The 23,049-nt window shown below is 40.9% G+C and overlaps 1 protein-coding gene across 4 annotated transcripts in view; it reads left to right on the plus strand.

Annotated features, from left to right (window-relative positions):
* The first annotated feature begins 535 nt into the window (after positions 1-535).
* The window catches only part of SMAD4 (SMAD family member 4), a 30,082-nt gene continuing 7,568 nt past the window's right edge, over positions 536-23,049 (plus strand). Inside the window, exons 1-7 of one of the 4 annotated variants that reach the window (XR_005600283.1) lie at positions 536-932; positions 16,721-17,089; positions 17,762-17,936; positions 18,383-18,412; positions 20,068-20,280; positions 21,569-21,688; positions 21,850-21,963. Coding sequence is in view for 3 of the 4 variants with exons in the window: in XM_039544093.1 (XP_039400027.1) it covers positions 16,841-17,089; positions 17,762-17,936; positions 18,383-18,412; positions 20,068-20,280; positions 21,569-21,688; positions 21,850-21,963 (901 nt within the window). In the remaining variant the exon portion in view is untranslated. Of the gene's footprint in view, positions 933-1,819; positions 1,841-16,720; positions 17,090-17,761; positions 17,937-18,382; positions 18,413-20,067; positions 20,281-21,568; positions 21,689-21,849; positions 21,964-23,049 lie in introns of those variants that run through there. The other 3 variants (XM_039544093.1, XM_039544094.1, XM_039544095.1) reach the window with 3 other exon arrangements.

Raw genomic sequence — 23,049 nt, forward strand, 5'->3', positions numbered from 1 at the left:
GAAATCATGCCCTGCTGTGCAGATTGACATTAATGATCCCCAACAACGGCTTGACCCACCCCATGTTCTGTTCAGCTCTGCCGGCCTAAGCATCGGAGGATGTCTGGACCAGTTTGCAAGGTGCTGGCCCAGCACGCCTGTTAATCTGTCAATCTCCAACTCAGGCAAATGGTGGTCTCTGTCCTCTCTCCCCTATGGGTGTGAAATAGGAGCAGACACCCTGATTTTCCCTCAGCTCCACAGGCTGACCCCCCAGATACAAAACCAGAGCAGTAGCCCCCCCACAGACATGATGCCCCCACAGAGCAGCTAACAAATTCCCACCAGGAACAGGAGTCAGACAGGTGCCCCAGTAACTGCTCAGACTAGTTCAGAAACCTGGGCCCATGAGAACGGGAAAAGCCAAAGGAGAGTGGAAAGGAAATTCACTTTTTTCCCCTTACGGCGGGGACAGAAACCACAGCATTAAAATTCATCCCTACAAAAAAGCACCCGCCCGCCTCCATGGAAACGTTATCCAGCGCTTTGCGACCTTAGAGACGGTGGTTGCCTCTAGGCGCATGCGCAAAAGTACAATTTCTCCGTCGTGATGGTGGAAGCAGGAGGGGGACTGGTGGTTGCCCGGATGTTGCGCATGCGCGGAGGCAGCTGGACGTGTCGGCGGCGGTGGCGGAGCGGCAGCAGCTGCAACTGCAACAACAACACGGCGGAGGCGGCGGTAACGGGGCGGCTGGATCCTTCCCTCCCCCGCGCCGGAGGCCCGTGAGCGCCTCCTCCCCCATCCCGCCGGGGCCGCCCTGAGGGGACAGGCCGCGCAGCCCCAGGGCCTGGCCCCTTGCTGAGGAGGAGGCGCACCAGGGGCCGCCGCACCGGGGCGGGGGGAGCAGGGGGGCTCGGGCCCGCCGCGGCCCAGCCGAGCCTAGAGCGCCCAGGTAACGCCCGCCCCGGTTGTACCCAATCACACAGCGCCCCGCCCCCACTCCGAGATAGCGCGGGCCCCCCTCGGGTTACCCCCCCCCCCCGCCGCCGGGCGCGTCCGCGCGGCGCGCGCGCGCGGGGGCTTTCTGCGCCCTGGGGCTGCTTGTCCGTGGGTGGGTGGGTGCCCCCGAGCGGGGGGAGGGGAGCTCTCTCGGTTCCCCTCTTTGGCGCGAGGGGAGCGGCCCCTGGGGCTCCACCCGGCCGTAACGGGCCGCCCTTGTACGAAGTTCCCAGGACTGCGGCCAGGGGACCCTTGCACCCCCACGGAGGTCCTGGTGCTGATCCCATTGCAGGACGGGGGCGTTGGGAGAGCATCCTTGCTCCCTGCTTGCTCCCTTTCCCTCCTCCGTCCCCTCCCGTTTACAAGTTCTTCCCATTTTCTTGCCCCGCTTATTTGGCTCCCCCCTATTGTGGGAGGTTGCCCACCTTGTGCTGCACTCTGCTCCATTCCCCAGCTCCCTTACTCTTTTTTTCCCCTCCCTGTGGTATAGAAGGTTTCTCGAGTCTCCTGTTGATCAGTCTATCCCCTGTTAAGCTCTTCCACCATCCTCATTATTGAAGTGCCTTTCCTGCCACTCTAGTCTCTGATACTGTGGCCCACAGCTCTAGTTACACTTCTAAAACTAAAACGTGCGGTGTGTTTTTTGTTGTTTATTGGGGGTTTTATCATATTTAGTTTCTGCTCTCAGATTGAACACATCTTGGTTTTTATATTGTAAATCATGTTTTTAGTTTATTTTAAGGTGTCCAGAGGCCCTTATGCTTTGAAGATATTGGCGCATATTAGGATCCTTGTTTGTGTGTTAACATAAAATCCCAATCCTCAATCAATTCTTTTTGTGTGTGGGTCCCTGTAAACTAGGTAAAAGTTGTTTTCAAACTCTGTGACTATTCTGTTTATAATTTTGCCTGTAAATTAACTTATTTCTTATGTATTCTAAGTTTATTATTTAACTATGTGCAGCATTTCTAGATAAAAATTGTATGTAACTGCCAGACAAAATAGTTATACCAAATTACAAAATTAATGTAATTAAAAGGGAGGCAACTTATCCGCCTTACCCTCCTTCTGGCCATCGCCTTGTTTTGGCTAGGTGATGGTTGGAACAAGGCTTTCTTCCACTTTACAGGCATTAACCTATTTTGATTTTTGATTTCCTTGTCTTACAAGCATGTATATGCATTTAGTATTATTTTTTTATTAAAAACGGTATTCATGCACAGAGCAAAGCTCTAAAGAAATCAGTACAAATGTCCCTGAAACTGATCAGCATCTAGAATTAGTTTTATAAGTAGATGGGTTTAATTCAACTTACTTTATACAAGAAATAACACAATAGATGTGCAGATGTTGAGAAGTATTTGTATACTGTGGTGCAGAGCAAAGGACCTCAGTGCAAAAAATTTCAAAAGTACTGCACGTATTCTGAAAAATTCTTTTGGGGCTGGAATTTTCCATGCTTGGTCTCACCACAGAGGTGAAGATTTAAAAAAAAAAAAAAGGCTTGAGCAAAGACAAAATGCTATCCCTGTGCAGTTTTCAGTACAGAAGGCACATTAGCTAAATACCCATTGCTATGGAATCAAGGCATTAAATAAAAATATAAAATTACACTACATTTGTTCATAAGAGTCTACTCTTCATTCTATTATTTGGTTCAGTCACCATTATTTCTTTTATTTATGAGATTTTGGCCAGATTATTGTTCAGTTCTTATTGAAGGAAGCCTTTTTTCAAAAAGGTGAATTTGTATTCTGCTCTGAAAACAGTCTGCTTTGGGCTTCCTTTGTTCTGTGTTAAGGAGATCTGCATCTTCAGGCCCGTTGCTGAGAATGTCCTTTCCTCAGCTCCTGAAATTCTTACTGTGGCTTCTGTCAGTGAGACAGAGCTAGTGAGATAGGGGTGTGATGGTGTAGAGGGTAACATGCTCAGTTACAATCCTGAAGCTCATGGGTTCGAGTCTTGATTGATCTCACACTGAAAGACAACTTCCAGTTCACCCAGTTGCCATATGGTTTCCTGAGCCTTTGTGTTAGGGCTATCAAAGGCAGTTGGACGTGATGCTGATGCCCCTCACTCCCTTGTGTACCATTGGCTGTACAAGCCTTAACCAGTCACCGCTATGGGCTTGGGGAAACTTTTATTTGACTCTGTCAGTGGTTGCATCCCTTGTGAACACAGATGTCTGAGATTCAGCCTCTCCATCTGTGTGTTTCTAAGGGCTTGTCTACACTTACAGTGTAGCTGTGCCACCATAGCTCTTAGTGAAGATGCTATTTACACCAACAGGAGAGGTTCTCCTCTCAGTGTAAGTACTCTACCTCCCCAAGAGGCGATAGCTATGTCAATGGGGGAAGCCTTCCCTTGACATTGCGCTGTCTAAACTGGGGGGTTAGATTCATATAACTACATTGCTCCCGGGTGTGGAACTTCTATGCCCCTGAGCAATGTAGTTATACTGACATAGGCTTTATCTGCACTTGGAACTTAACACAGTCAGGTCCTAGCTCATCGAGGGTCTCAAAGACTAGGTGTAGGTCTTTGAAACGGATCCAATTTGAATGGCAGCCAAGAGGAATATGCAGCACCCCACTGTTGTGTGATCATTAGGGCCCTACCAAATTGCTGGTCCATTTTGGTCAATTTCATGGTCATAGGAATTTAAAAATAATAAATTTAATGATTTAAGATATTTAGATCTGAAATTTGAGTGTTGTAACTGTAGGGGACCTGATCCAACTTAGAAGGCATCAGCACAGAAGTACGGGTGATGTGGTGTGGTATGGTATTGTCACCCTTCTGTGATGCTGCTGGCGAGGCACAGCCATCAGAGCTGGGCACCTGGCCGGCCGCCACCTCTCTCCAGCCATCCAGCTCTGAAGGCTACAGAGAAGGTGATCCCCCTACAATAGTGAAGGTGACCTCACCCCCCAACCCTTTTTTGCATGGGGAGCCCCATTTTGAGAAACACTGGTCTCCCCATGAAATCTGTATAATATAGGGTAAAAGTACACAAAAGACCAGATTTCATGGCCCGTGACGCCTGTTTCATGGCTGTGAATTTGGTAGGGCCCTAGTGATTATCTTCCTTCCCTGACAGAGTCAGGCTGTTGTATGTACTACAAATTGGAGTTTATTTGGCCTTTACGAGTCCTTAAGAATAATGGCTGGCGGTATGGGAAGGGAAATTGAAATACAAAAACTTAGATTAATCTAACTTTAAAATGTGATTCTATTCTGAAAAAGACTGTGTAAACATGGTACCTATTCATCATCTTTTCCATATACAGTAACTCCTCACTTAATGTTGTAGTTGTGTTCCTGAAAAATGCAACTTTTAGCGAAACGGTGTTAAGTGAATCCAATTTCCCCGTAAGAATTCATGTAAATGGGGGGTTAGGTTCCAGGGAAATTCTTTTTGCCAGACAAAAAGCATTATATACATTTTAAACAAGCAATTTAATACGGGTATTAAACAGCCCCCCATCAGCTCCCCTACGCCTCTCGCCCGCCGGCGGACCCCATGGATCAGTGCCTTTCCCCTGCCTCCCCCTCCTGCCCGCAGCAATCAGCTGTCTTGTGGCATTCAGGAGGCTGGGGGGAGGAGCAAGGATGCTGTGTGCAGCCTCCCCCCTCCCTCTCCTGCCTTCTGAATGCCACAAAACCAGCTGATTGCTGCGGGGGGAGGGGGGCTGCCAGCTGTGGACAAAGCAGGTGGCCAAAGGACGTTATAGGGGAGCATTGCACAACTTTAAACGAGCATGTTCTGTAATTGAGCAGGGATGTAACATCAAAACAACATTAAGCAAGAGAACGTTAAGTGGGGAGTTACTGTATGTATTTGATTCATAGCTGTTGTCTTAGGTGACAGAGTGAGGTAGGGTTTTTTTGTCTATTTCTGCTAATCCTGCAGAGGCAGCACAGCCAGGCTAGATCCTTGTGTATCCTCAGTAGAAAGGTTTACTGTGTTCCAGTTACAGGGCCAATCTGTTACACTTGTAAAATGTCATTGAAAGCAATAGGTGCGCACAGGTGGAGGCTGAGAAAAACAAACAGATAAACTCTTTAAAGGCAGTTAAGACTTCAGATTTGGTTGTTCCACAAGAAAGAGAGGCTATCTACATTTTTGAATTGTTGTCGTCTCTTAATTAAGATGAAATATTATTGCTACTGAAATTTGTCTCAAAGCATTTCTCTGAATTCCTCTTATTCTGTTTTGTACAATTGTGCCAAAGATTTTTTTATTTTCTTTTGTGTTGTCCTTGCTTTAGTATAAATGGATATGCCATTTCCGCCACCACCATCAGTGAAAGAGCGAGCATTAATGTTGTTTAACTTAATTCAAATTGAAGAAAAATTCTAATATCTAAAGAATAGTATGGATAACATCCATCTACTGCGTGATATATAAATCCATACCAGTGTAGTGCTACAGTATACTGCTTGTTGTTGCTATTGTGTGCTGATTGTGCCGGTATCTACAAATCTGTTTTTTGTTGTTGTTCCTCATTCAGGCAAGTAGAGAGAATTTGACATGGCTGGGAAAGCATCCACACTTGGGGCATTAGGGCATCTGCATCAAGACATAAAGGGTGCTTTGTTGCATATTTGTTTGTGGGTGTCACTTTATTAAGTTTATTGTGGAAACTCTCATTCTAACACTGCAGTAGTAGAAGACCATGAAACTAATGTAATAACCAGTTAAAATGGACAGTTTGATAACCAGCTGCTACAAATAAATGTTTGTTGGAAGCTGAAAATAATATTATTTTTCCCTCCAGTTTTGCTTCTAAAGGACTAGAAAAATTTACCCATTCAAATTTGCCTTCCCTAGGATACATTTTTGGGCACCAATTCTGGAATTGTTTTTCATCACTGAAAGTTTCATCATCGTGCACTCTAGATATTAGATTGTAAGTTTATGTATGTGCTTGATGGTGTACGTCACAGTGGAGTCCAACCTTGTTGTGGCCTCTGGGTGCTCCTGCAATATAAATGTAAAATTAAAAAATCTATAGTTTATGTAAACCCTCGAACAATAAGAGATTGTCTCCTTAAAATGTTAGTCTTCAGTCACAGTGGTGAAATCTGTCATGAAGTATATTGTGTCCACTAATGTGCTTGTCTTGGACTGTATTACAGAAACCGATCAAGTGGCTGATGGTCTAATGATTTTTTTTATCATTGCCTTCAGTGCTGTAGCCCGAGCAGAAACACAGTGTACTGTACATGGTGAATATCTCCATATACCTCCAAGTTGCCTGAAAGGCATCAGCAAGAGCCCGAAGTTGTCATTTTTTTATAGTAAAATTTGGAAATGTTTGAATTCATTTTGAAATCTTCTAAACCTGAGGATAACCTATTTTAAAATCCAGAATAGGAAGCTCTGGATGATTCAGTTCACAATAACAGGAGGCGTATCCAGTTGAAACTTGGCCTTAACACCATCTGCAAAGATAGTATCAAAGTAATAGACCATCTTCTCCTCTAAAATCAAGTTGTGTTTTGTATCAGTAACTGGTTATCAAATTGTGTATTTTAGCTTGTTTGATAAGTTAAAAGGTTGCTAGTCTTCCTGACAAAATAATTATCTTCAAACTTCCTAACTCTTGTGGCCAACAGCTTGCAATCTTTATTCTCCCTCTTAAATCAAATCAAACTATCTTTCAGGTGCAGCTGCTGCTAAAATGTCCCAGTTTGCAAAGCTCTAAAACTTGATGCACAGCCTGCTGTAGGCAGGGGCGGCTCTAGACACCAGCGCGCCAAGCAGGCGCGGCGGCGGCGTTCGGGCGGGGCATTTGGCTTGGGGGGTGGCGCCCGCGGCAGCGCACTGGGCCGGCGAGCCGGAGACCGCGACGGACCTGCGGCGCTGCAGCGGCGGGTCGGCCGCTCCCAGCTCCAGCGAGCTCCTGGCCGGAGCGCAGCGGCAGCGGCGCAGAGAAGAGGGACCCCGCGAAGGGACGAGGGCGGCGGCGCGCCGCGCGCGCTGCTGCGGCGCTCCTTTGCCCAGCTGCTAGGGCCCCCTGGCTGTAGGTTGCCTGGAAAAATAAACCTCTGCTGGACTTTTGGTCAAAGGATAAATTGCCTCTGATAGATAGTTCAATCTGTAGCTCAAAATCTCAAACCCAGTCACACCAGATCTCTCTATTCAGAGCACTGACAGATGGCACGTTTAAACCAGGACTCCGCCTCAGCCATGCTTAGCAGTACATTTCTTCAAGGCATTACTTTTGTGGCTGACATCAACTAGCCTACTCTCTTAACATCTGGTAGCTTAGTTCAGTCACTCTGCTCAGCCCCACCTCCTCTTATAGACAGATCAGTACTTTTTGCTCTAGTCACACTCAGCCCCTTCAACAATCCTTTTTGCTGGCACCTGAGTGCTGCTGTGCCTGTCACTCAGCGTACCTCCCTTTCCTTGTCTGGCAGGCAGAAAACCTGATGCTTACAGTATTTCTACTTATCCCAGGCTGCTGCACAATAGAATTTTTTTCAGTCCGTGAAATTGTCGGGGTTGTAATTTGGTCTAAAGGTCCTTTATACTTGATGGTTATATACAAGAAAAGAACACAGATTAACATTGAGTCCCCCAGTCAGGTATGAAAGTACTTGATTAGGATATGGTTGAAACACATCAGAATGGAACCCCAGAAATGCCTTTTTACAAAGTAATTTTTCAGAGGTAAACCTCAATTTAAGGTTCCTAATTTAAAGGCTCAGACATCAGGAAATAAAAAGTTAAGGTTTTAATAGTTATGACAGTTTGGCTACATTGCAAGCATTGTGTTTGCGATCCTTTTCATTTTGATTGGTTGGTTAGAGGGTTTTTGGGGTTTTTTTTTTTTTTGGCCGGGGAGGGGCTCAAATCTGTCATAAAATATATCACTTGTGCATTATGAATGTTAGTGTTCTCAATTCAACTATTTACTGAGCTAAATAAAACTGTATCAGCTGTGCCATAAGAGCTTTGTATGATATTCAATGTTTAGATAATTTCTTTAGCACCTAGGTTGGAGGGGGAAAAAACTGCAGCTGTTGGAGTCCAATGTCGGATTGTACATTACCTTTGAATCTATATTAATATTGAGAAGATTGTTATTTAATCATTTTTTCTGGTATAACACAGGTTTTTTCATCTATAACAGAGCAGGAGGGAAAACTAATTTGTGGTATTACACATTTAGTTCAAGAGATTAGACTGCCATTTATGCCAAACTCTTTCAGTTGATTTGTAATGTGGAGAGTAGTCATTTATCTGAGACCTCAGTGGATGGAGATCTTGCTTCCAGATACAAGACAAGCACTTTGGGACAGATTTTTAAAGGTATTTAGATGTGTAAATATGCACCTGGGCACTTAAGTGCCTAGTGGGATTTTCAAAGGTGCCTATCTAGAACTTTAAAAATGCCATTAAATTATGTTTAGTTAGAAGTGTATACTTTGAGTACTTTAGGATGAAATAAATACACTTGTACCTCGATATAACGCAACCCGATATAACACGAATTCTGATATAACGTGGTAAAGCAGTACTCCGGTGGGGTGGTGCTGCTCACTCCAGCAGATCAAAGCAAGTTTGATATAACGCGGTTTCACCTATAACTCGATAAGATTTTTTTGGCTCCCAAGGCCAGTGTTATATCGTGGTAGAGGTGTACCTGAGAACGAGAACAAGAACAACAACAACAAAAAAATATGGCTCAGTCTAGTCTCACTGCAGCTTTCTCACTTTGGCTTTATCAGAAATTTGTTTAAATGTTAGCGATGTTATGAGACAGGTATTGAATTTGGCAGCATTTACAGGGGATGAATTACCTCATCTGAGACCGCTAAACATGCGTCTTCCTGGCTGTTGGCCATTACATGGAAAATATAAGAATTTAATTTGGGTTCTAACTGTTTCAAACTTTAGCTCATATACTGTTACTATTCATTGAAATCAATGGGATTTCTGTGTGTGGATCTGGATCAGCATATGGCTGTCTTCCTGCCTTCACTCTGCTCCTTGTGATCTTGTTTTTGTTTTATTTTTGGCTGTTTTAAAAATATCTGTTAGAGATACTTTGGCAATCTTGAGAGATGAGCACTATCTTTATATTTTAAATTGTATACTGGTAAAATAACTGATAGTCATATTACAAATGTCAAAGGTTTAACCCTAAAAATGTATCACCTTAATGTTGTATACTTGCCATTTAAAAATCTAGTGCTTACCTAGTATTTCTTCCTTGGAAGGGTTCTAATATTAAATGCATGAGCTAACGTGAAGCATTATCTTCCATTTGAACTAACTGATGGGGGGGAAAAGCAAGTAACTCCTCTTCCCTTTTCACCATTTAAGCCCCTCAACTGGACAAAAACAAAAGTTAGAGCCCTGAGTTTGTCGCACAGTATTGAACATATATGAAATCTTTTTTCTTTTGGTTCATATGAAAGTGCATTGTGCACCACCACAATTACATTGAATTTAAGCTTCTTGCACATGCTTTCATAAGTCCACCTCTGCCTTCTTATCCACTCTTGACTCTGTTCATGTCTGTATTTGCTAACAGCCCAAACAGTGCCAGTCTTGATGTTATGTTTGTCTGCTTCTCCCACAAGCATCTTTTGGACTTTTCACTCCACCTCATCTGCTGAGATAGATTGTCCTTCCTGACTTAATCAGAAGGGGAGGTAGCCATGCTGAACTCTGATCTCTCCTGAAGACTCACTTTGGCTGTGATGCCTACAGAAACTAATAGTCTGATTATGAGAAGATTGTAGTAACTTTGAAATAATATATATTTCAGTTAAAATTTTTCTTGCCCAGGAATTATCAGTTACATCTTGTTTGCTTTACTTCAATATTATTTTCCTTTTACCCAAACCTTTCTCTGTTTGTCGGTCTATTTGTCTTTAAAACGTGTAAACTCTTTGGACAGGCACCACGTCTTCATTTGTTTAGAAAATAGCATCCACAGTATGCTAGGTATCAGTTATAATAAATAGTAATGAAGTGGGGGAACCTTGTGGCTGTTTGTCTACACCTTAGGGCAATTATTCAGTGGTATTTTTAAAGTCATATTTAATATTTTGGGTTAGTTTCTTGATTAAATTGACCTCTACACTGTTGTGATTGACTTAACCACTAGTGTAAATCAGTTGGGTGACGTATGAACATTGGGCAAGATGGCAGACTCAGGGCCAAAGACATTTGTTGGACTGCTGATAACATGTATCTACTTCTATTGGCATCCTTCCTTAATAGTATAATCTAGTTTTCCTTCACCGAGAGCACCTTCTTCCTTCTGTCCCTTTGGGCCAAACAGTAGCTTGTCCTGCCTCAACTGTTACGTAGTGTGGCTGATTTCTAATTCCTGACTAGCATAGTGTTCAGCTTTTTAAAACCAAGTCTGACAAAATGTTTGTGGATTGTATTTTTGTAAAAAGTGTTAAAGGTCATCTGTCAAGGGAAAAAGTGCCTATTTTTGCTTCTTTTTGATATATGAAGAAGAACCTGAAAGATTTTTAGAAATTACAGGTTTATACTTCTCAAGCATTGGCAAATTAGTAGGTTTGTGACAATGAAAGAGTGGTTGGGGTTGGGAGGGAGGGATTTTTTGTCATCATTTAAAACACTGTTTATTTGGCTTTTTCATATGTGTGGGGTTGTTTTTGTTTGTTAATATCAACACTCCTGTACTTCAGCTGAGGGCGTAAGCTCCAACTTCGGTTCTCTACTTCTCCAAGGAGTCCTTCAGTAAAAGCATGGAAATCGTATCCTAATGTTGCTAACATCAAAGCAGAAAAAGTTTGTTTAAAAACTAAACCAAACCTTTCACACCCTCTTCAGAATAAAAAAAAAAGAGGCACAAATACATTTTTGTGTGTGTGTGTTTTTGTTTTCCCTCTTTGACCACAGGTTATGCCAAGGGACTTCCTTTGTTGTAATTTCTTGACAGTTCTAAGGCCTCATTTATGCTGGAGAATGAGATATATTAAATAACTATATCTTAAATGCTCAACATGCTGCACACAGATTTGCTGCCAGTATTCGAAAGGCCTCATATCATTTCTGTTGTTCCTGCTTTGAGCGAGTCTAAACACTTGTTCTTTACCCAGGCTAGCCTGTAGTATTACCTTCCTACTGTAGATAAGGAATACTGTCAAACTAGCTGGAATATTAATTTTCCCATCGCTGTTCTCTCCTTTGGATGTTCTCTGGGTTGCTTTTTGTATTTCACTGTCCTGGGGTCAAGCTGACCAGAAGCACCCCATCTGCATAAATTGGACTGCTTTTCTGTGCCTCACAACTTGTCTGGCAAGGAGGTTTTCAGTAGTTCACACAGAAAATCCTACCTCTGAGCACTTGCGTTGGCCGGGAGCTTAGGGGCCGGGCAGGATGGTCCCGCGGGCCGTAGTTTGCCCACATCTGTGTTATAGAAATGGCTGCTATTATCTGGGATATAGCATAGCAGTTGTTCTGGGAATTGGTTCCCAAGGGACATTTTGCTTGCACTACTGTATTCCACAGCTTTGTGTGGACATGAGGATAATGGAAGTGAAATAGCACTGCAATGTAGACACTCAGTAATGTCAATTACATACAAATCATTACTAGCATTTTAAGTGTAGACGATATAATTTCCATTGTAGATGGACCTAAATGCTTGCAGTATATCTTTATTGTTCTGGTAACCTTTTTTGACAGAAGTATCCACAGGTGTGAAAATGAGACATGTGGCACCGCCTACCATTGTTAATTTTAAACTGCTGCCTCCTGCTTTGAATTTCTTTGCCTAGTTTAAAAGGATACATCACCCTTCACTACCTTAGTGTAGGCCTGAGTAGGAATTAGTGTTTCATTCATTCGGGTGGAGAGAAGTGTGACAGAGGAATTTTCGGTTCAGTTTGATCTTTAAGGAAGGTTTTTGAAGAATTGGCTAGTAATAAATTGTTCAGTGGGACGGTAGCATCTTGGTTAGCTGTTTTTTCAATCTGCATTTTAAGTATTTGGCTATTTTAATTTGTTCCTGTTTCCCAAATCTAATTGGCTCCCAAAAATATTTTTTCCTTACTTGATGCAGTATGTTTGTAGATCACTGTATAAAACACTAGTTGTTACACCTCTTTTTACAAAAGCAGACCTGTTAAAGCTGAGTTTTGAATTCCATAACTTAAGCACATTTAGCTTCTCGTAGGGTTGCTAACTTTACATAGCTTCTATTTAGGGCTGATCTACACTGAAAACTTAACATTGGCATAGCTACGTTTCTCAGGGGTGAAAAATCAACTCACCTGAGAGCTGTAGCTGTGCTGATCTTAGCCCTGGTGTAGACAGTGCTAGGTTGACAGAAGAATTCTTGCATTAGTTTAGCTACCACCTCTAGGGGAGATGGATTTAACTACAGTGATGGGAGAATCCCTCTCGTCACTGTAGGGAGTATCTACAGTCAAGTGTTATAGTGGTGTGGCTGCAGCTGTGCCACCACAGTGTTTTAAGTGTAGACATATTCTTAGAATTTTGTAGTTGTGTGCTTTTAACACAGTATTGCATCTTTTTTTTTCCTCCTCCTTGGCCCATATTGTCCAAATGAAGGATTTAACTTCATTTTTCTGAAGAGGGAATTTTTTTTAGAGGATGGGATTGAAAATTGTGAGGGTTTGGCTTGTTTCTGAATTTTATTTGGCCACCAGATTAATTTGTGGTAATAGTTAGCTGGATTGGTGTATTGAAAGATCTTGAAATACAGAATCCCACTCTAAAATCGGTCCATGTATATATGCCCATTTTTGGGTCATCTGTTGTCCCCACTTTCCTCCTGTGCTCTATACCTTGCTCACCCTTCCCTTCTCCGCATTGGTACTGGAGGTTTTATGGTTATAGAACTGGGGCAGAGATATTTTCAGTTTATTTTGGTCCCTGTAAGCCTCATGAGGTAGAACTGACAACTCCACTGACCCGATGGTCTCCTGCTGTTCTTTTTTTCTTTTCTCCTGTTGCTGCCACTACTTCTGTCTCTGTGAATTCAGGGATGGGGAAAAGAGTGGAGGTTCTTTGTAGAGCACATTCAACTCTGCTTCCCCCAGCAATAATTTCACTCGTGAGAGACCCTTCACCCAATGCAAATGTTATACAAAATACATAGGGCTTAACAAGAATAATAAAACATGGTGCTGCATATAAGTGTGATCTAGAAATGTCATGTTCAAATGCATGCTGAGATTTATACTTGGGAGCTGTTACTTTCTAAATATATAATTAATCAAATCCCCCATTTTTGATGTATACAATTAAAAGAAAGCAAATAGGGTATTTTAATATACCCTGCATATGTAAAGTAATCATCCTGTAAGGGGAGGGATAGCTCAGTAGTTTGAGCATTGGCCTGCTAAACCCAGGGTTGTGAGTTCAATCCTTGAGGGGGCCATTTCGGGATCTGGGGGCAAAAATCTGTCTGGGGCTTGGTCCTGCTTTGAGCAGGGGGTTGGACTAGATGACCTCTTGAGGTCCCTTCCAACCCTGATATTCTATGATTCTATAAGTGCCTGGGTGTTATAATTTGCAAGTCATTTTTTTGTTTTGGCAGGGGAGAAATGGGGATGTTTATCTTTAAATTTTTGAAGCTGGCATTACTTTTTTAAATATCAGGTAGCTATTTTCCATGGAACCTCAATCAAAATGAAGCATCTGCTTGTTTAACAATTTTTGAGACATGGATGTTTCTGTAGCAGTTTCTATAGAGTACCAGGATATATCTGTTTGATTTGGATAAACACACTTGCTAGTTGTGCAGTTGCATCACTGAATGCTAAAGTGGCAAACCAGTGGTATTTTAGCGATCTTAATTAGACTTCCTGGGAATCGCACCATTTGGAAGACTGGGAAAATTCAACTCCAAAATAATATTGTTTGGTTGAATACTCAGACCATAGCGTGGTATCCTAAATTGTGTAAGCTTTTTCTTTGAAACCAGAAGGGCCTGGCCAGGGTGCTGGGTCAGGGGCTGCACCAGTGGCTCAGCCCCCCTCCAGGGCTCTGGTCAGGGGCCAGACCACGTGGCTCGCCCCTGCTCCTGCTGGGGCTCAGGGTTGGGGGGCCGCACCAAGCCACTCGGCCCCGCTCTGGCGCTTCGGCCAGGGCACAGGGTCGGGGCCGCACCACGCAGCTCCTGGAAGCCACAGCATGGCCCCGCTTCGGTTCCTACGTGCCCCAATGGGAGCTACAGGGGTGGTGCCTGCGGATGGGGCAGCATGTAGAGCCTCCTGACCGTGCCTCTCCGTAGGAGCAGGAGAAGGGGCATGCCACTGCTTCTGGGAGCCGCTTGTGGTAAGTGCTGCTCAGAGCCTGCACCCCCTGAGCCTCTTCCCAAGTCCCTGCCCCCGCCCTGATTCCCCTCCTGCTCTCCAAACCCCTTAATCCCAGCCCGGATCACCTCCTGCACCCCAAACCTCTCATCTCCAGCCCCACCCAGACCCCAAATCCCCAGCTGGAACCTGCACCCATTCCTGCACCCCTCTGCCAGCCCTGATCCCCCTCCCGCCCTTCATACCCCTTGGTCCCAACCCAGAGCATCCTCCTACATCTCAAACTGCTCATCCCTAGTCCCACCCCAGAGCTAGCACCTCAGCCCCAATTTTGTGAGCATTCATGGCCCTCCATATAATTTCTATTCCCTAATGTGGCCCTCGGGCCAAAAAGTTTGCCCACCACTTTACTAGACCATCTCTGACAGGTGTTTGTCTAACCTGCTCTTAAAAATCCCCAATGCTGGCGATTCCCAGCCTCCCTAGGCAATTTATTCCAGTGCTTAACTACCATATCAGTTAGGAAGTTTTTCCTAATGTCCACCGTAAACCACCCTTGGTGCAATTTATGCCCATTGCTCCTTGTCCTGTCCTCAGAGGTTAAGAAGAACAGTTTTTCTCCCTCCTCCTTGTAACAGCCTTTTATGTACTTAAAACCTGTTATCATGCCCCCTCTCAGTCTTCTCCAGACTAAACAAACCCATTTTTTTTTCCAATCTTTCCTCATCGGTCATGTTTTCTAGACCTTTAATCATTTGTTGCTCTTCTCTGGATTGTCTACAATTTGTCCACATCTTTCCTGAAATGTGGCACCCAGAACTGGACACAGTACTGCAGTTGAGGCCTAATCAGCGCGTAGTAGAGTGGTAGAATTACTTCTTGTGTCTTGCTTACAATACTCCTGCTAATGCATCCCAGAATAATGTTTGCTTATTTTGCAACAGTGCTACACTGTTGACTCATATTTAGCTTGTGCTCCACTATGACCCCCAGATCCCTATCCTCAGTACTCCTTCCTAGGCAGTCATTTCCCATTTTGTACATGTGCAACTGAGTGTTCCTAAGTGGAGTACTTTGCATTTGTCCTTACTGAATTTCATCCTATTTACTTCAAACCATTTCTCCAGTTTGTCCAAATCATTTTGAATTTTAATCCTGTCCTCCAAAGCACTTGCAACTCCTCCCAGCTTGGTATTATCCGCAAACTTTATACGTATACTCTGTATGCCATTATCTAAATTATTGATGAAGATACTGAACAGAAACGGACCCAGAACAGGTCCCTGCGGGACCCCGCTTGTTATACCCTTCCAGCATGACTGTGAACCACTGATGACTACTCTCTGGGAACGATTTTCTAACCAGTTATGAACCCACCTTATAGTAGCTCCATCTAGGTTGTATTTTCCCTAGTTTGCTTATGAGAAGGTCATGCGATACAGTATCAATCAAAAGCCTTACTAAAGTCAAGATATACCACATCTACCACTTCCCCCCATCCACAAGTCTTGTTACCATGTCAAAGAAAGCTATCTGGTTGGTTTGACACAATTTGTTCATGACAAATCCATGCTGACTTTTGTTTATCACCTTATTATCTTGTAGGTGTTTGAAAATTGATTGCTTAATTATTTGCTCCATTATCTTTCTGGGTACAGAAGTTAAGCTGACTGGTCTGTAACATAGAATAGAATATCAGGATTGGAAGGGACCTCAGAAGATCATCTAGTCCAACCGCCTGCTCAAAGCAGGACTCTTATAGGTTATAGAAAACATAGTAGCACTCACAGGAAGAAAATCTTGCCTGTAAATTGCGTACATACTTGATACATCAACTTTCTAATAGTAGTATCTCAGTTTTTTTTAACGATTTCTTTAACTTGGGGCAATTTATTCTTTTCTACCAAAAGTTACCAGTAGCCTAGCAGCTACTAACAGTGGAAATTAATTCCAACAATTTGTAATTTTTGCTTACAGATCTCAATCCAGTACACTTTAATAATGGACATGTCTACCACATACACATAAAATCACCTGTTTCTGAATAATTTTGCCAACATTTATACCCACCCAAACTGTCTTTTGTTTAATCTTACTGATATGAGGTACTACAAATCAGTCTGTCTGGCCCTCTTTTTTTCAAATCAGAGCCCACTCACCCATGGTTATTTGTCTACTCAGCTCCTTTTCTCATAAAATAATATATAGATATATAATAATTTTGTTGTCAAAACTGATTATAAATTAGATTTTTTTTATTTCTAATAAAACTTTTTGTATAGAAATTTCTGTAGAAAGTTGAAACATAATGCCAAGGTACTGGTTCTGTTAAAGTTAGTTTTGATATGCTGTTAAATTATCTAGTGCTTTGATAACATGTTTGTCACCTCCAAGCTGTGATGAATTAATGCTTTATGAAAACTCTTCTACAATAGGTGTATTTTTCTTCTCTAGGTTTGCCCAAGACTCCATGTGCCTGACATTTTCTTTGATCATCTCTTGTTCGCTAGCCTGAAAATACAGCTTTAAAAAGGATTCCAGACGTATTTGATCTGCCAGAAAAAGCTGTTCCAAATGGACAATATGTCTATTACTAACACACCAACAAGTAATGATGCTTGTCTGAGCATTGTTCACAGCTTGATGTGCCATCGGCAAGGTGGAGAGAGTGAAACTTTTGCAAAACGAGCAATTGAAAGCTTAGTTAAAAAGCTAAAGGAGAAAAAAGATGAATTGGATTCTTTGATTACAGCTATAACTACAAATGGAGCTCATCCTAGTAAATGTGTTACGATACAGAGAACATTGGATGGAAGGCTTCAGGTTAGTCCAGATACAGACCCAGATATTTTTTCTATGTATTCTAGTTGAGTGGTAGCAAAAGTGGGTGTAATAAGATTGGTGTGCACCAAAGAGGAAGATTTGCTCTATGGCATAATTTTCCCCACTTTGGAGGTGATAGAAACCAATGTGCACACATAGTTTGTTGGGTTTGCCCCTATAACACTTACCATTTTTCTACAAATACCTGTTTTTTCAAATGTACATGCTGCAAGTTACATAGAAAGACAATTTCACATCCTGTTAAGGTGTTAACTTTTTAATATAGAGAGAAAATTCTACAATTTTTCCCATAATTTTTATCTGCAGACTTCTGTGATTTGCAATTTCATATAACTTGTGAATTCCCACCACTTTTGTTGTGTTGGCCATTTTATTTCCAATATCACCTGTCACATTCTTAAATTTTCTCCAGGGAATAATCACATTAGTTTAAATATCCACTGGGATGTCTTTTTCGATTCTTTCTATTGGATCCAGAGTTTTGGAGGATAAGTATTTTTCTAAACATGGCAGGAGAAATTTTTAGTGAATGGTACCTGCTCAGTTCTAGCCAACCTTATTCTGTTAGTGGGAAATGAGCGAAAGTCATGTTTAAAAAAAAATAATTTTTTTTCAACTTTCCCAGTCGACTTTTGTGTCTTTGACTTTCAGGTGGCTGGTCGTAAAGGGTTCCCTCACGTGATCTATGCTCGTCTTTGGAGATGGCCAGATCTTCACAAAAATGAACTCAAGCATGTTAAATATTGTCAGTATGCTTTTGACCTAAAATGTGACAGTGTCTGTGTGAATCCTTACCATTATGAGCGAGTAGTGTCACCTGGCATTGGTAAGTAGTCTGTCGATTAAAGTGGAACAGAGGAAGTAAAGTGTAAATATTTTTTCCTTATGTTCTAGAAAATGTGAGTGCATAATGACATAGTTAAAGACCAAGTATATTTGGAATTACTTTTACCTTTTATTTAGTGGAAATAGTTACTGAAGTTTGCCTCAAGTTTATTCCAAAGTTATAGGGATGAAATTTGCAGTTGCTGTTTCAGCCTTTCGGAACTGAATATTAAGTAGTATTTAGTTCATGTAAACTGTAGGGGAGTGATTTTAGATTGCTGAGCTATCACAGAAATATGCATAGTGTGTGTAGTCACTAACCTCAAGTTTCTGTTGGTTTGTGTATATGTTTACAACGCATCAAATGAATTCATAAGCTTGTAAATGCATTTCATGGTTTTTAAAGATATTTTTACTCTTTAAAAGATTTCTTTTTCTTTTTAAAAGATCTTTCAGGACTGACATTGCAGAGTTCTGGTAAGTAGTTAATTGTTTATAATTGATAAAGATTTCTATGTAAAAAGAACTAGATTGCATTTTAAATAGCATATTCACAAACATTCTCACATGCTGAGTGGGGAGGGAAAGCAAGGATAGAAATGCACTTATTTCTCTAGTTAAGAGACCTTTCAAAATAGTGGTATGTGAAGCAATCTGGTGTGTGCATCAAAAAAGTTATAGCCTAAGCTTTCAACTCACCTTTCATTGTTGCTCTAGTTTCACTCATTTGTAACTTTCCAAAGACTCTGATTTGGGATCAGAGCAAACATGGAAAGTTACAAGCCAAAACGTTTTTTTTGTTTTTGTTTGAACAGAATAAGTCTGGTAGTATAATATATTTACCAGCTGAGTTAGATGATAGGAGAAAAATAGACTTTTCCTGTGTAAAATAATATTAAGAACTAAGACTACACAACTAATTCAAACATCTGAACTCTAACTTCAGACTTATGGCAGGTGTGCTGGAGAATAATCAAACTGGTATATTGAAAACTGGGAAACAATTAAACATTTACTTCCAGGTATACTCAGAGAAGGAACATGACAGGGTTTCAGTTACTTCTGTAACTGTATTGTGTATGCAACCGATGCATGGAAGCTAGGGTTTTTCTTTCCTCTTAAAGGACAGATGTGGTGGGATTTTTTTGTTGGTTCAAGTACCTGGAAGTCTTGGGTGTAAAAAATCAAATCAAATTGCTAAACTTTACAAATTTGAACTTTCAGTAGACTAGAGTCCAGGCCAGTTTGCTTTCTACTGCAGGAGTAGAAGCAATTGAAAATGATTTATTTGCACAGTATCAAGTTTGTACCAAATTTTATAGTACAGTTACTAAATACATGGTATGTATTGGTTACATAAGTATATTTTTGTGCTGCTATCTCACTACAGATATGCAACTGATAGAGAACAAAAGGAAAATATTTTAATATCCTTTGACATTTCCTAAACCAAAAACAAACATGGAATTAATGCAATGTAAAAATTTTAGTTTAAAACATTCAATATACAGAATGCAAAAATTAGTGTTCGTATTATTGTAACTCACCCACAGTAGCCACAGAGAATATTTTGGGCTAGTAGTTGTTAAAAATGAAGTTACATCTGTAGTGCTTTGCATGTACATGCACACTTCCAATGTGAGTTGCATAAAAGTAGCTTGAGAGCAAGGCTTTTTCTTATGTGCAGTGTTGGTGAATTAAGTTTATTATAAGACATTGCATGTTGAAAGTTATAACTTCAGTATTGCATTAATGTAAGTTAAAGTGCTTGATAGTGCATTTCCACTTTCTCACCCCCTCCAGCCATACTCTAATGAACAGAAACCAGCATGGTGTTAGTTCCCAAATTATGCATATTCTAAATTGCTATTTCAGAGGCAGCAAATGGAGCTCACCGTTCTTTGGTGTGCTATATAGTTACTCTTTACACTTCTCAGCTACTGGATGAATTGTTTGTTTGTAAACTAGAGAACATGCCCCACAATGTTGTAACAAGGTCTGTGTAGGTCCAAGAATGCAGCTTTAATAGTGTTGTTGTAATTGTTTGGAAGTGGAGCTGCTCCATGTATTTACTTATAAATTAGTAAAATGCACATGCACGCTTAAGGATTTAAACCTTTATTTCTTCATAGCTCCATCAAGTATGTTGGTGAAAGATGAATATGTTCATGACTTTGAGGGACAGTCATTATCTACAGCTGAAGGCCATTCGGTCCAGACCATCCAGCATCCACCAAGTAACAGGGCTTCTACTGAGACTTACAGCACCCCAGCTATGTTAGCTCCTACTGAGTCTAGCACTACCAGCACCACTAACTTTCCCAACATTCCTGTGGCTTCCACAAGTAAGAAACTTAGATTATCTGGAATATAAAATCCGAATACTTGAATGGCACAACCATTTGATCTTCTCTGAAGTGGACATTGCATAGGAAACTTGCTTTTACTTTATCAAAGTAAATAACATTAAAAGTGAGGTACTAGTGTATTCCAAACCCAGGTGGCCTGTTGATCTCAGATGTTAAAATGAGATTTTACTTGGAGTCTAGAATTTGAATCAGTTTTTTTTCTATTAACCCTCCCTCCCCAAACTATTACGCTTACTGAGTTTTCTAAACTACAAAAAACTGATACACACTTGTTGAGGAAACCCTTACAAACACTGTTCATTGTTGTGTTGTTTAAGTCATTGACCCTCGTATTGAACAACTGGCATGGGAATGGAAAATTTCAGTATCCCATTAAATCAGCAGGAGGGATAATAAAACTGGATATATGAAGAAGTATTGTCAACCCGTGTACAGAACAGTAGTTCTTAAACTTTCTGAAGCTGAGAGGACACCACCTCTTCTAACTTTTTTTGAAAAAAATAATTGGACCACTTGAAAAATAATCCTGTAAAAATTGCAGACTCTCTTAAAATCCTCATGAACATGTTGGGATGCCATATCTAATTTTTCTTAAACATTTTTTGTGAATTTAGCTGTGAGGAAGTGCTCAATTCAATCAGTTATCACATAGCCCTAGAAAATGAAATCCTCGGAACTCAGATCAGGGAGTAGCCGTATGCTACCTCAGCAACATCCCTCAGTCCTTGCCTAGAGAAACCATTTGTATTTTGGGTTTTGTATTGCTCCCATCACCATAGTATCATATTGCTCTAAGGGTGTGAAGATAATTTAGTCTCCATTTTCTTTCAGTCTTTGATGCCTCTAGTAAGTCCATGGAAATCTTATTGAAAATAAGTGTTTCTGGGGCTGAATGAAGCATGTTGTTTTTTCTGTATCTTTCAAGTGAAGCCTTTAGCTTCTCTCTTTTCCCTATATCGAAAATATCCAAAACAAAACATGAGTAAAACAAAGATATGTTTTCGTGTCAGCAAATAAAAATGTGTAGAGCAATCTCAGTCATAAGTATGCTGTCAGAATAGAAGCAAAATTAGCTGATGCTAAAAGTATCTATCTTGCAGCTTTCTAAGGTTCTTTCCTGCAATAAATATATCCTTAAATTATAGCAGCTTTATTATAATAGCCTTGATAACTGGGATGTGTTTTCCTCAGTAGGATTGGGCAGTTTCCCTCTTATAATAAAATTGTGGAATATTTATGAATGGGAAGTATGTTCTTTTACCAGGTCAGCCAACCAGTATATTGACAGGTAGCCATAGTGATGGACTCTTACAGATTGCTTCAGGGCCTCAGCCTGGAACGCAGCAGAATGGGTTTACAGCTCAGCCAGCTACTTACCATCACAGTGAGTATACACATCGATGCATTCTTTTTAGTTTTTTAAAATCCATTAATAAATATTCAGGAGAAATAATAATTAAAAAAAAAATAGAAATGACATAGGCAAGCTCCCTTAAATGCAAAGTAGCCCAGTCCTTTTTTTTTTTCTTCTTTTTCTTCTTTTAGATAGTACAACAACTTGGACTGGAAGTCGAACGGCAGCCTACACACCTACTATACCTCACCACCAGAATGGACATCTTCAGCATCACCCACCTATGCCCCATCCTGGACATTACTGTAAGCATTTGTGGATTTTCAAATAGCTCTACTTTTTATGCTGTCATTGTAGGATAATGGCAGACTCTCTCTCTTGTGACCTTTCCCCCCACAAGTGTAAATTCTATTAATTATAAAACTATAATTACTGTGTAATCTGACAATTAAATACAAAAGCTCCATGAGAGTTGGTGCACTGTACTTTGCGCTGCATCAAAACAGATGAGCAGATTAAAATTTTAGTTATAATGGCACCATCCAGGTTTGCAGTTAAAAACCTGTCTGTATTTTCCTTTTCAGCCTCTGTTTATAGAGCTTTATAACTTGGCTGTAAATACTTCCTTTGTCCAAATGTAGATTTTGAAATAATATTTGGCCTTTTTTGGTTCAAGTTCCTGTTTCAGATCCTTTAGAAACATATTTAGAGTAAAATGTCATTTTCTTAATAACTTGCAGTACTTAGACAGGCATTGCTTTTAAAGTGTAATTTATGTGCATTAAAATTTAAAAATACTGTAAAAGTTAAAAATCATTGCTGACTGGCCCCACTACAACCCAATTCATGGAGACATTTGGCACATACATTTGCACTTACTACAAAACGAACCTGAAAATGGATATTTTTTAAAGATTCCTAGTTAGCTCTTGGCCTCAAGGCAAAATAATTGATTTTGTTTTTCCATGTTTTAATCTAGTAGGTTTGAATGAGATCAGTAGAGCTTAAAGGTATAGCAGATTAGATAGTTTATCTAAGAGCAAGGAGTGTGGTGAGAAAAGAACAAAAATTAAAATTAATTTTGCCTGTCCTTCTCTATTATGGAATTCAGTAATCTCTAAACACTGGGATCATTCTGGATTTCCTATTATTGTACTTATTAATTATTCTATTTGCAGTGGTTATGCTCTGCACTTTATTCCTGAGGGGGAGATAAAATCAATTATTGCAATAAATTACTTTGGCAGTTTTCCTGTATCAACAAAACATATTTTAGACTCTGTTGTTAAGTTTTATATTACTCCATTATACCTGGTTCCCACTCATACATCATCTTGTTTATATGAAGTACTGGAGTTCAAAAATATTTCTGGTGCTCAAGTTACTCATAA

Source organism: Mauremys reevesii, linkage group 6 (genome assembly GCF_016161935.1).
Source record: "Mauremys reevesii isolate NIE-2019 linkage group 6, ASM1616193v1, whole genome shotgun sequence".
In the NCBI taxonomy this organism is placed as follows: Eukaryota; Metazoa; Chordata; order Testudines; family Geoemydidae; genus Mauremys; species Mauremys reevesii.